Source organism: Engystomops pustulosus, chromosome 4 (assembly GCF_040894005.1).
Source record: "Engystomops pustulosus chromosome 4, aEngPut4.maternal, whole genome shotgun sequence".
Lineage (NCBI taxonomy): Eukaryota > Metazoa > Chordata > Amphibia > Anura > Leptodactylidae > Engystomops > Engystomops pustulosus.
In genome coordinates, this window is record NC_092414.1 from 42,099,030 (window position 1) to 42,112,989 (window position 13,960).

The 13,960-nt window shown below is 42.5% G+C and overlaps 1 protein-coding gene across 5 annotated transcripts in view; it reads left to right on the top strand.

The window, feature by feature from the left end:
* Positions 1–13,960, top strand: part of RUFY1 (RUN and FYVE domain containing 1) — a 117,104-nt gene that overhangs the window by 35,198 nt on the left and 67,946 nt on the right. For all 5 annotated transcript variants that reach the window (XM_072145788.1, XM_072145787.1, XM_072145785.1 and 2 more), the window contains one exon: positions 6,038–6,103. In XM_072145788.1, the coding sequence (XP_072001889.1) occupies positions 6,038–6,103 (66 nt within the window). The remainder of the gene's footprint in view (positions 1–6,037; positions 6,104–13,960) is intronic.

Genomic DNA, 13,960 nt, shown 5'->3' on the forward strand with positions numbered 1-13,960 from the left:
CCTAAACGTGATGTTAACAATTCATTAACAAACGTAAACGGTAATGTAATTAGGCAATCACAGTTGTAATGCGTTTCAAACGCAATGAAAAAGCAACCAAAAACGCAATGTGTGAACATGGCCATAGGCTGCATTCACACCTTGCATTTGCAGCACGTTCAGAAACACAATGAAAATATGCATGGGGGTGGCTCGCACGTATCCATGAAGCAGCTGGTGGGCCCCTAGAATTAATTTCACTGGTGGGCCCTTGGCACCCCAGTCCGACCCTGTTCATAGGGTCTCCAGGTATCAGAGCTGGTCCTGCTCCCGAGGCTAGCGCGAGTGCAATAGAAATCTTGGCAGTTTCTGTCAGCTCCATAGAGATGAATGGAGTAGAACAGACATGCGTGGCAGTCTCATTTCTGAATTAACCCCTTACCGACATGTGATGTAATAGTACGTCACAGTGCAGGTGCATGGACCGGGGTCTGCGGGTGACCTAAAAAAAAAAATGGCGCCATCATCTGGGAGCAACGATTGTCCCGTTTTAACCCTTTCATTACAATGTGCGATCAGCAACCAAACAGACAACCTAGGGTTAAAATACCCTTAGGTCGTACAGTCTTAAAAATGGTAGCAATAAAAACGTCATCAAAAGTCGCAAAAAATGACACCACCCACAGCTTCGTGCACCAAAGTATAAAAAAATTATTAGCACCAGAAGATGACAAAATAATTTTTTTCTTTTTTTGAGGTCTTAATTTTTGTAAATGTATGAAAACATTATAAAACCTATACAAATTTGGTATCCCCGGTAATTGTAACGACCCAAAGAATAAAGTAGACATGTCATTTGGGGCGCACAGTGAAATCCATAAAATTCGAGCCAACAAGAAAACGGCGCAAACGCATTTTTCACTAATTTCACTGCATTTGGAATTTTTTTTCCTGCTTCCCAGTACATGTCATGGAAGATTAAAGGGAACCTGTCACCAGGAGACCCATTTTTAGCACTCCCCCAGTTCCCACAGAGCATAGTACATACACTGCCAAAGTGTTTTTGTATAAAAAATTGGTTTTACAGAAAAAAAGATATGTCATATTGTACCTTTCATTAGCATCTGCTGTGTGACTAGGCAGTTGCCTTTTGGGAGGAGCTGGAAAGGAGCAGTTCCCCCCACCCCCACCCATGTGACCTTTTCAAATATATGAATAACTCCCCACACTTGGGATTGGCTGTAGAGGAGCAGGGGGCGTCGCTAAACCTAGTGTTTTCATATATTTGAAAAGGTCACATGGAGAAGCTGTTCCTCCAAGGGTGGCCGGGAAACTGCTCCTTTCCAGACCCACCCAAAAGGCAACTGCCTAGTCACACAGCAGATACTAATGAAAGTTACAATATAACATATCTTTTTTTTCTGTAAAACCAATTTTTAATACAAAAACACTTTGGCAGTGTATGTAGTATGCTCTGTGGGGACTGGGGGAGTGCTAAAAATGGGTCTCCTGGTGACAGGTTCCCTTTAAATACCACCATTGTGAAGTGGAATTTGTTACGCAGAAAACAGGCCATTACACAGCTCTGTACATAGCAAATTAAAAAGTTATAGATTTTTCATGGTGGGGAGAGAAAAATGAAAACGTGAAAACGAAAAAGGGCTGCTGTGGGAAGGGGGTTAAGGAGAAATAACTTATTTAACTCTACAAAGTATTTTCTATGTAATTTATAATTTCCATGGACCAATGTTAATAAATTCTATAAAAAAAATCTTTGTGGTGAAAATGCTTATTATACCCTTTTGATTCTTTGAGTGGTGTAGTTTTTGCAAACTGGATATATTTGTTGGAGGTTTCTGCGTTCCGTTAGATTAAACCCTTTACATCCAGCCGGTTGTGAAGGGGAATGTGGAAAGAGTTTAGGGACAGAGCCCTCTCCATACATGGCTGGTACTGATCGTACTTTAGGTGCCATGAACAGGTTTGAGCATGGAACCTAGCAATGCTGCAGATATTTATATGATCAGACCCATTAAGGTTTAAGTATCAATGAAAGCATCATCCCATCCCTATAACAATGACAACTTACACATCTCTTAAAGGGCTGTAGGTAATTTTATAATTACCGTATATTCCGGCGTATAAGACGACCTGGTGTATAAGACGACCCCCCTACTTTCCTGTTTAAGATATATTTGCCGTATAAGACTACCCCTTTTCCAACGCATACAAAACACTGGTAAAAATTTAACATGGTCCTTTTTTAATTTAAATTCTTTTGACATGCAGGTATATAGCAGGAAAACTGTCGCTCATAAACATAAGGCATACAACAATAACATTACCATCGTCCATTGTACTGTAAATGTTACCATACTGTACTATAATACTGCCCCTTATGTACAGGAATATAACTACTATGCCATATACCACCGCCAGCCCCCCCAGTATATATCTAGCCCTCCCCTGTATATAGCCAAACAACCACCCCAGTATACAGTCAGCCCCCACTATATATTGCCAGCCAGTCCCCCCAGTATACAGCCAGCTCCCCCTGTATTTTGCCAGCCAGTCCCCCCTGTATATAGCCAAAATGCCCCCCCCCCCAGTATACTGCCAGCCTGTAAAAGTATTCTGCTGAATTACCGTATATCTGTATACTGGGGGCTTGCTGGCTGCATGGCATGTGGATCTCTAGAGCTTCTCACCTTTCCTGCAATCCACCGAAGCTCCACTGCTACACTCCGGCCGGCGGTGACAGCTCATTGACCGCTGGCGGCTCACAGAATATGACGTCAGCCGCGTACCGACGTCATATTCTCTGCAACGCCGGCACCCACGTAGCTGTCACCGGCGGCCGGATTGTAGCAGCGGAGCTTCGGTGGATCGCGGGAAAGGTGAGAAACATTATCGGCGTATAAGACGACCCCAGACCAGACTGAAGATTTTTCAGTCTTCAAAAGTCATCTTATACGCCGGTATATACGGTATACATCCATTAAGGGTGTGCTCACTCGTGGCAGTGACACATGCGTTTTCAAACGCATCAGAACAGCTGAGAAGAGGAGATTTGCCTGATCACAATGTGTTTACAAAACTGCTGTTAACAGCTATGCAAATCTCCTCTTCTCAGCTGTTCTGATGCGTTTGAAAACGCATGTGTCACTGCCACGCGTGAACGCACCTTAATAGTTCTGCATCGCTTTCTTGATATGTAAAGTGGAACTTCCTGCCTTTTACTTCCTGCCCCTCACATTTAAACACATTACAAAAACATTTTGTAATTTTTTTTCCAGCTTCCTAGTACATGGCACAGTATATTAAATGGTGCCACTAGAAAGTACAATTTATTTTGGATAAATAAAATGGAATTTGCAAAGAACCAGAAAAAACTTGAAGGGGTGAAAGAAAATCTACCAGAGACACTTGTTCATAGACCTGGGCATCTTGACTATGGTATTCTTATTTGTTACCAAATACCTCCATCCTTCTAAAATACACTTTTTAAAGAACCTCTACCATCAGGTTCCAGCATTGTAAACCAAGCACACCAATATACTGGTGTGTACCTCCTTTGGCAGGATAATTTTTTTTTTTTTTTTTTTAAGTTCTTGTTTTTACAAGGGGTTCCAGGTTTCATTAGAGGCTGGAACTTTAAAGGGAACCTTTCACCACATTTGCCCATATACCTCCAGTGACAAGTTCCTATGGAGCTCTATTAAGTTATTTGACCCCCTTCTTTAAGCTAAAAAATGTTTTCCCTTTTATCTTATATTACTTGGCATCAGAGAGGGGTGTGTCCTGCTCAACCGGCCCCTCCTATCTAATCCTCCCCATGCCTTTTGTCTCCTTACTGGTCACAGTTAATGTCATGTGACCAGAGTGACATCATCTCATGTCCTTTTAGCTTCTTAATAATACCAAACTGTATCCCATGCATGTATCTGACCACATGAAGTCACAGCAGCCTCCATGGACTTCTACTCCTCTCCATCCTTCGTGGAGGCTGCTGTGATTTCATGTAATCTCATACATGGTGTACAGTTTGCGTTTCTTAGAAGGCTGAGAGACCTAAGATGATGTCACTGGTCACATGTCATGAATGTAACACAAGGCACTGTGTAAAAAAAAAAAAAAAAACGCACACAATACACTCTATAAAAATATACACTATATTTCCCATCTGCATGTAGAGCTTTATATGTCTGTAGTTGAATGTTAGCAGACGGTCCCTAAAGTATAAGGAAGCAGAGCAGAGATTTAAAGAGACACAGAGCTGTCAGTCAGAATACTGGGGCATGGCTCACTGGTATGTCTGACTCTTCTCCTCTCTCAGAAAGCCAGAGATGAGTCAGAAAAGTGGCAGCTAATTTTAAGCGATATGGGGATGACTTGTAACCTTTTATCAGCAGACATTGTTAGTCAGGGGGGGGGGCTAAATCTGGTTACAGGTCCTCTTTAAGTCTTGTCTTGGATTCTGCCAGAAGGGGGCACACACCAGTTAGTCAGTGTGCTTGTTTTACATTGCTGGATCCTGGTGTTAGACTTCCTTTATAAATATGCTAATAAACCTGAGCGGCTAGCCCCTCATTAATCTGGTTTTACAGGCTGTTACAATCTCTCCCTACTGCTTTATCAGAACTTGTGCAGTGAGAACAAATATAAGATTTACTCATAGATCCAGGCACTGTGACTGTGGTAGTGTCCCTGGTTCTGCAAAAATCGCATGGTACCTGTCACAAATAACCACATGCATAGGTGTGCACAACACTCTTGCCCACCCCCTGCACACGTGACTATGAATGCGATTTCAAACCTCTACTCTGCTCACCAGTACAGTAACTCTTCTATATGCTAATTATAGCACCCACCACAGTTATGACCTATGAGGTATGTCTTTTTCAGGACTAGTACATGTACACCAATACACACGCTGCTTACCGCAGAACACAAACTAACTGATGGCATACAGAAGTAGGCTACATTCACACGAACATGTGAAAACGGCCATATATACGGCTACCTTAGGTTCCCATTCTTTTCAGTGGGCAATACGGCCACTGTACCGTACCGTTTTTGAGCCATATAAAAAAAAATAGAGCATGTCCTATTTTCTCATGTATTTGCATTCGTATGCCCCATAGAAGTCAACGGGAACGTATAAAATATGGGCTGCATGGGGTAGTGCACCATATGCTGCTGTATCCAGAACCAGTGGGAGATGCATTCTGTCAGCCATCCCTTATTTGCCAGCCTACCAAATTTTATACGGAAACAGTACTGATACGGTGCCGTAAGTACGCACGGATTAAAAACGTCATGTATATACAGACGTATATACGCCCATTGCCGTCTATGGGGGACGAATATTGGCCATAAAATACGTCGACCGTATATACGTCTCCCATACCGCAGTGTGAATATAGCCTAACACGGCTTATCAGTAATTACATCCGGATGTATCTGCTGGCCAGGCTGCGCAGCACACAATGCTATTATGCAAGGTCCTGCCTGGCTGCTGCTAGAAAAATAGCATAACCATTAGCATTAAATGTTCATGGTGCAGAGGAAGCTATTTGCTTTAGTGTGAATTTGCCTGAAAGTCGATATTCTGTCGACAGTAGTATAAACATGGTCACGTGACCAGAAAGACCCTTACAATGGGGACTATAAGAGATGGGATTTTTAGTTTACTCCTCTTGTACATCTCCCTGAGGAGGACTGTATTATTATCATTTCCTCCTTATGCTTCTGAATATAAAAGACATTGTATTAGTAGTATAAATAGTCTTTATATTTGCTCAAAATGTGATCAAATAAGTTGATATTATTTTGTGTCAAATAATTAGGGCACAAAATTGTAATGAAATGATGAATGGCACAGGGAAATTTCACTGCAGTATGTGAAAATGCACATTTAACAATCAATTTTTTTCATGTTTATTTCTAAGAGGTTAAAGTTGTTTTCTAGGAATTAACATTGATGGCCTATGCTGATGATGACCTATCTGGAGGGGAGGAAACACATTTCGTGTCTAACATTCTTTGTTTTCCACAGAGCTGATGAAATCACTTCTGTTCTGGACCAGAAGCACTATGTTGAAGAACTAAACAGACACTTGAGGTAGGATTTAAATTCCATAAAATACTATGGGTTTTAGACTCCTGTTCTCACTGTGTATTCAATGTATTCTTAATGTGCATATTCTTTAGCAAAATTCCAACGGACTCCGATTAATTTTACTTCTGAGAAGTCCTTAACTGATTAAAGAATTCAATTTTTAGCACTTTGTATTGATTTTGTCTATACATTACCATCCTCTACCTTAATAATAACTGATCATTTAGATCCCAGTAAATTAAATGGATTTCTCCATGCACCAATACTGCTTGCGACTTATCCATAGGGTAGGTCGTTAGTAGTAGTTTATTTTAAGCTCTTCTATCACTATCCCCTTAGTGACCAATTAGATCTTTGGAACTGCTTCACATATTATACCAGGTTAAGATCTATATTTAAAAATCTAAATTTAAAGCCTCATTCACACGAGTGGCTGCTCGTCTGGGCTGTAGCTCGGTGCTAGAGAGTGGAGAGGTGAGCGCTCATCACCCCTTCCCTCTCCATTGCAAGCTTAGTGGCTGGCACGGTAGGACATCAAAATATAGGACCTGTCCTTTATTTTTCCATGCTTGGTCTTGGTGCGGTGAGGGAACGTGTGCTCACCGCACTGTGACCGGGTGCCATAGATGCCTAAAATTTGTGGCCGGATCACAGTCCCCCTTCTGTTAGTGTACATTTGGCTTAACTGTATATAACTGGGTCTGTTTCCCCTGGAATCCTGATATTCTATAAAAGTGTACTCATAAACTACTTTTCGTCTTCTACTTTGAATAGTCACTCACTGTTAAAATGAGCAGGTCCCTCCTGTACAGCAGATCCCTCCTCCCCCTGCACTTCCATCTGCTGCTAGATTACACAGGCAAATGGAGCAGAGAGGGAGAACAGGGGGTTGGGTGAGACATGTTCTGCGCTGAATCTGCAGCAGTGAGGGGCTCTAGTAACGTGCTTCCGCCACCCAACCTTAGGAGCCTTCATATTCATTCCCATAGTATTGAAAGTTGATTTTAGAAGGAAGGAGGCCATGGAAAACAAATGGATTACCACAGTGCCTGGATCAATGAGTATGTGCCACAGGTTTATCATGCTTGATTTGATGGAAGATCTCCTTTGCGTCAGACAGCACTCATTTGATTTTAAACTTTAGTGTAACACAATGGGGAGATTTATTTAACTCTACGCAACAGAAATTTGTCAAAATTTGCTCCAAAATCTTGTCCTTTGGACCACATTAAATGTTTTAGACCTTTTTTAGACTAATAGACAAACCTGGTGTGGCCTATAAAAGTGCTAGAGGCTTCATTAGGAAATGTATGAGATAATGCAGAGAACTATTTATAATCAGACACTGATAAATCGGGCACAGCACAGGGTTGTCTACTTTAAAGGGGTTATCCGGGTTTAAAAAATTTTTTATGGCCGGGCTGGGGAGGGCTAGTTAAACATAATAAACATGGACTTGCTGATGTCCCGCGCCGCAGTCACTTCGATCCGTGCCCCTGTAAACAAACAGGGGCACGGAAGCCGCGCACAGGGAGCTTCCGGTCCGCGTTGTGGACGGCTCCTCCCATCCGTCCCTATCTCTCAGCGTTGTAAGCGCTGGGAGATGGTTCGCATGGGAGCTTCCGGCCGGCCGGAAGCTCCCTGTGCGCCCTTGTACTGAAACCGGCGCACAGGGGGAAGACGGGCCGCGGCGCGGGACATCGGCAGCACCGGAGGAAGTAAGTACATGTTTATTATGTTTAAATAGCCCTCCCCAGCCCGGCCATAAAAAATTTTTTAAACCCGGATAACCCCTTTAACACTATGCTTTTTTTTTTTTTTTTTTTTAAACTTTGCTAAAAGCAGGAATTATATTGGTGGATATTTATCAAAACTGTTGCAGACTTCAATTAGGACACAATTTTCATATAGGTTAAAATTGTCTCTTTAGACGCCGCTGCTCGGGAGCAGGACTGGGTCTTGGGTGTCACTAGAGCCTTTTCAGGCCGCGTCACTAGGGTTTAATAGTCCCAAAAACAGCATACTATTAACACATACATACGAAGGCCATAACCACTAATATGATGGTGTCTAAACCATTTATTTGTAACTCTGTGTATATTATTATACATAACCATCTACCATTTAATTTCGTGCAATATGAACCAAACATATTTTGAGAATGCTGTAGCTACACTGATGCTGGCACATATCTTGTTTTAATCTCTGAGCTGAGTGGTTTTGCTGAAAAAAACTATTTTCTAAAATTATGATAATGAAGCTTTCTCTCCTTTGCCTGGCTCAGCGCTTTTCCTCTCACATCAGCTTTACACTACACCAGAGAATGATGTAATCAGTGTTTTCCCTGAGAGGCACAAATAATCAATTTAATTTTTGGCTAAAATTTGGGTAAAAAAATAGTTTATAAATTTACACCTCTATTTTGTTTTAACCCCTGTGAAACCTCTAAAGGGTTAACACACTTCTTAAAGTTGATTTGGTGTAGCTTTTAACATTGGATCATTCCCTGTGTTTTTAATGTTATTTAGGCCTCTCAAAGTCACTTAAAGTTGAGTAGGTGCTTTTTAAATATGGGTTTTGTCGTTATTCATAAAAATGAGAAAAATTGCATCCAAAATTCTGAACTTCCTAACAACCTAAAAAAAGAGAAGGGATGCGTAAAAACACATGCCAATATAAAGAAGACATTTGGGAAAAGTTATTTGGGTGCTATGACTATTTGCCTTAAAAGCAGAAAATTTGGAACTTTGATAATGAATTTTCTTTAGTTATGAAAAAGTGGAAAATTTGCAACAATTTCTAAACACAAAAGATATATATATATTTTTTTTCTTCCTATTATCGGGGTTTGCCCATGAAAGAATATTCTCAAATTTCAATACCCTGTATAGCGAATCACCTGCTCCCCTTACTCCCCTACATGATTCATAAGAATCATGTGGGTTTCATTCCATGCCCCCAAGGGGGGACAACACGAGAAGAGCGATTGACTTAATAGAAGTCCTAAATCAATCTTCGGAACAAGCGCTTATTCTAAGTTTGGACGCGGGAAAAGCATTTGACAGATTAAATTGGCCATTTATGTTCAAAACGTTACATTTTATAGGTAAACAGGGCCCGTTCATGAATGCAATTAAGTCTCTACGCTAGACCCACAACGACGGTAAAACTCCCCCATGCATCTTCTTGCCCCATAGACATCAAGAACGGAACTCGACAGGGGTGTCCATTATCCCCTCTATTATTTGCTCCTCCTTAGGATTCTTCCCTCCATTGGCCTAAAGCAGAGGTCCCCAACCTTTTTTGCACCAGGGACCGGCTTTAAGCTAGACCAGTTTTCCATGGCCCGGTGGGGGTGGGGGCGGGGCTTTGGTCATATGGGGTGGGGTTATGGAGGGGTGGAGCTTATAATATAAGATATCAGGGAGTGTCCGGACCAGATCCATCATATCGGTTTGGTGTAAAAATAAAGCAATGCAAAATGCATACAGCGTATCGCCATGTAGTATAAAATGCATACAGCGTATCGCCATGTAGTATAAAATGCATACAGCGTATCGCCATGTAGTATAAAATGCATACAGAATACCGCCATGTAGTATAAAATGCATACAGCGTATCGCCATGTCGCATAAAATGCATACAGCGTGTCGCCATGTAGTATAAAATGCACACAGCGTATCGCCATGTAGTATAAAATACATACAGCGTATCGCCATGTAGTATAAAATGCATACAGAATACCGCCATGTAGTATAAAATGCATACAGCATACCGCCATGTAGTATAAAATGCATACAGAATACCGCCATGTAGTATAAAATGCATCCAGCATGCCACCAAGTAGTATAAAATAGATACAACGTACCGCCAAGTAGTATAAAATGCATACAGCGTATCGCCATGTAGTATAAAATGCATACAGAATACAGCCATGTAGTATAAAATGTATCCAGCGTGCCACAAAATAGTATAAAATGCATACAGCGTATCGCCATATAGTATAAAATGCATACAGAATACCTCCATGTATTATAAAATGCATACAGCATGCCACCAAGTATTATAAAATAGATACAACATACCGCCAAGTAGTATAAAATGCATACCGAGTACTGCCATGTAGTACAAAATAGAAGCCCTGATAAATATCACAAATGCTGCATATACATACAGCATATATACACATAAACAAACAGTAGATACAGCATATACACACACACATATACATACAGGCAGTCCCCGGGTTACATACAAGATAGGGTCTGGAGGTTTGTTCTTAAGTTGAATTTGTATGTAAGTCGAAACTGTATATTTTATCATTGTAGATCCAGACAAAAAAAAATTTGGCCCCAGTGACAATTGGAGTTTAAACATTTTTTGCTGTAATGGGACCAAGGATTATCAATAAAGTTTCATTACAGACACCTTACAGCTGATTATTGCAGCCTGGGACTATAGTAAAACATTCAGAAATCTTCATCAGAGGTCAGAGGGGTCTGTCTGTAACTATGAGTTGTCTGTAAGTCGAGTGTCCTTAAGTAGGGGACCGCCTGTATATACAAACACATATATATACACACACATATTACATATATTTACACATATATACCCATATTACACATATATATGCAAAGATAAAGTAATCTTACCTCTCTATTGTGTTCCTTGAAATTTCGGTGCCTTGTCCTGCAGCGGTGGTGGCGCGGTGAGGTAGCCAGGAGCAGGTAAGTCGTGAGAGCCGGGAGGCTAGAGAGCCTGGAGCTTAAGCGGGGGCAGGGGGAGCAGGGAGCCGGGAGCGGAGAGCCTGGAGGGGGGGGGGGAGTTAGCGGAGCCGGGTTGAGACGGGAGTAAAAGGGGAGCCGGGAGCCGAGAGCCGGAAGCGGGTAGGTCAAGAACCAAGAGCGGGGGGGGGGGGGGAGGGTGCGGGGAGCGGTAGGGGAGTGTGGAGCTTGAGCAGGGGCAGGGAGCCGGGAGCGGGGGGCGTAGGGAGCAGAGAGCTCGCGGCAGTAGCAGCACCGCACAGCGGGCACATCACGTCTTGAGGCAGGAGTTCCCCCGCGGGCGCTCCCGGGGCCCCGTGTGTTGTGTGAGGTGCGGAGATGAACCGCAGGACCTTGGCCTTCAGAGGCGGTGGAGGCCTGGCCGCGGTGTCGGGGGCCCCCGTGAACAATAAAAACAACAATGGCGTCAGCTCGGGGCTGCTCTCTGTGGACGAGGCCTCGGCCTGTAGCCTGAGCCGACAACTCAACGGGGGGAGCGGAGCCGCAGCCCCCTGCGCGGACCGGCTGATAAACTGCAACGGCCCGGTCCTGGTCCGCGGACCAGCAGTTGGGGACCTCTGGCCTAAAGGACACTGCGCTCTCTTGGTTTTCTTCCTATCTCTCTGACCGCACTTTTAGTGTCTCCTTTTCTGAAACTTTCTCTTCTCATCTTCCTCTGTGTCGGGGTTCCTCAGGGCTCAGTCCTAGGTCCTCTTCTCTCTATACTGCCCCCATTGGACAAACCATCAGCAGATTTGGTTTCCAGTATCATCTTTATGCTGATGACATCCAGCTATATACTTCTGCACGTAACATCACCCCTGCCTTAATCCAGAACACTAGTGAATGTCTCTCTGCTGTCTCTAACATCATGTCCTCTCTCTTCTTGAAACTCTTTCTAAGACTGAACTTCTTGTCTTTCCACCATCTACTAACCAACCCAACCCCGACCTCTCCATCTCGGTTTGTGGGATCACTATAGCACCGAGGCAGCAGGCCCGCTGTCTTGGGGTGGTGCTGGACTCTGACCTCTCTTTTTCACCATATATTCAATCTCTTGCTCGCTCTTGCCATATGCATCTCAGAAACATCTCCAGAATCCGTCCGTTTCTGACATTTGAAACTTCTTCTAAAATGCTAATTGTTGCTCTGATTCACTCTCGACTAGACTACTGTAACTCCCTACTAATTGGCCTTCCACTGACTAAACTCTCTCCTCTTCAATCTATTCTTAATGCAGCAGCCAGGCTCGTCTTTCAGGACAAACGCTACACGGATGCCTCCAGTTTGTGCCAATCACTGCACTGGCTGCCCTTCTCCTTACGTATTCACTTTAAAATAATAACCCTCATCCACAAAGCTCTGAATAATGCTGCACCTCCTTATCTCTCTTCTCTCATCTCAGTCTATCACCCTTCCCGTACTCTTCGATCTGCCAGTGACATTAGATTAATCTCTCCCTTAATTCGAACATCCCATGCACGTCTCCAGGACTTCTCCCGAGTTGCACCAATTCTCTGGAATGCCCTTCCCCAGATTCTGAGACTAATACCCACCCTCCAAAGCTTCAAACATGCTCTTAAAACCCATCTCTTTAGGCAAGCCTATCACACTCGCTAACTGCTTGAAATGTCAACTCTCCCTTTACTAATCCATCCTATGTCCTATCTCCCATCTGTTATCTGGCAAACAGCAGAAATATACCAAGCTCCAGGCTTCTCTGCAGTCTTTTTCACCCAGGACCCTGTACATAAGATGGCGGCTGATGGCTGGTTCAAGCAGCAACATCGTTGTTTAGTAAATTATTTATTAAATTATTTTATATTGTTCCCTTATAAAGAATGGCGGGACCATTATACAACCTCTTGTGTCGCCCCCTCATCCTCATAGACTGTAAGCTCTTGTGAGCAGGGCCCTCACTCCTATTGTTTAATATGACTGTTTTTTCTTTGTAATGTAATATAGTTGTATACGCCCCTATGATTTGTAAAGCGCTACGGAATTTGATGGCGCTATATAAATAAAGATTATTATTATTTGTATTATGCATAGAGCCCCCTAGCAACCCAAATGTGGGGGAAAATCTATAATTTTTGCATTGCTGTCTTCCAAGTGGCATAACGTTTTTACTTTTTTGGCTACAGCGCTGGTTGATGGCTTGTTTTTTGCGGGACATGTTGTACTTTGCAACAGTATCATTCTGGAGTACATACGTTTTGTTGATCACTTTTTTTATTGCATTTTTTGTGGGAATAAATAGGTAAAAATCATAATTTTTGGCGTTTATGATGGACACTTTTTTTTTTTTTTTACTATTTCCACCATGGGACATGAACAAGCAATCATCTGATTGCTTGTTCATGATAATACTCTGCAATACTGATGCACATGCATAGGCTGACACTGTGCCTTTTAAGATGATGTCACAGACGCCATCTTTCAGGCTGTGCAGGCAGGCAGCCCTGGGGTACTGATCCAGGGCTTCCACAGCAATGATCGGCACCCCGCCCCCCCCCCCCACCCCGAAAACGGCTCGTGGGGGCTGTTGTGTTAGTTTTTAGCTCAGTGAGTATGATAAACAACTAGCTTTAGGGTGGAATGATAAATTTAATGAAATGTATAGTGAGCTAGTCAATCTTGGTTGTCCTATGTTGCCCTTCTTACACCTGCTCTGGGACCTCTTAGGTGCAGGAGGCAGGTGAGGAAGCTTCACCTTATCCCTCAAAACGGTGGGGAGCATTGACACATGATAAATAAAGTCTAATGGACTAATGAAAGTCCGCACACAGTGTCTCACTAGACTGCCAATTAAAAGTCAGTCAGTTACCATCAACAAATAAGTTATATTGGTTAAATGACCTGAGGTAGAATATTAATACATCCATCAGTCTGATGACTACCTGGGATAATAATAATAATAATAATAATAATAAAGAAATAAAAATATAAAGCGTCGACATTGGTGATGACCTATATAAAAATAAAATATAAGATTGGACGAAATACAAAGCTTGATATTCCCGACCAACCTAAATATGAAAAATTGTATTGTCATTTTTCGTCTGGTATTTTTTTAAAACATTATTGGATGAAGATA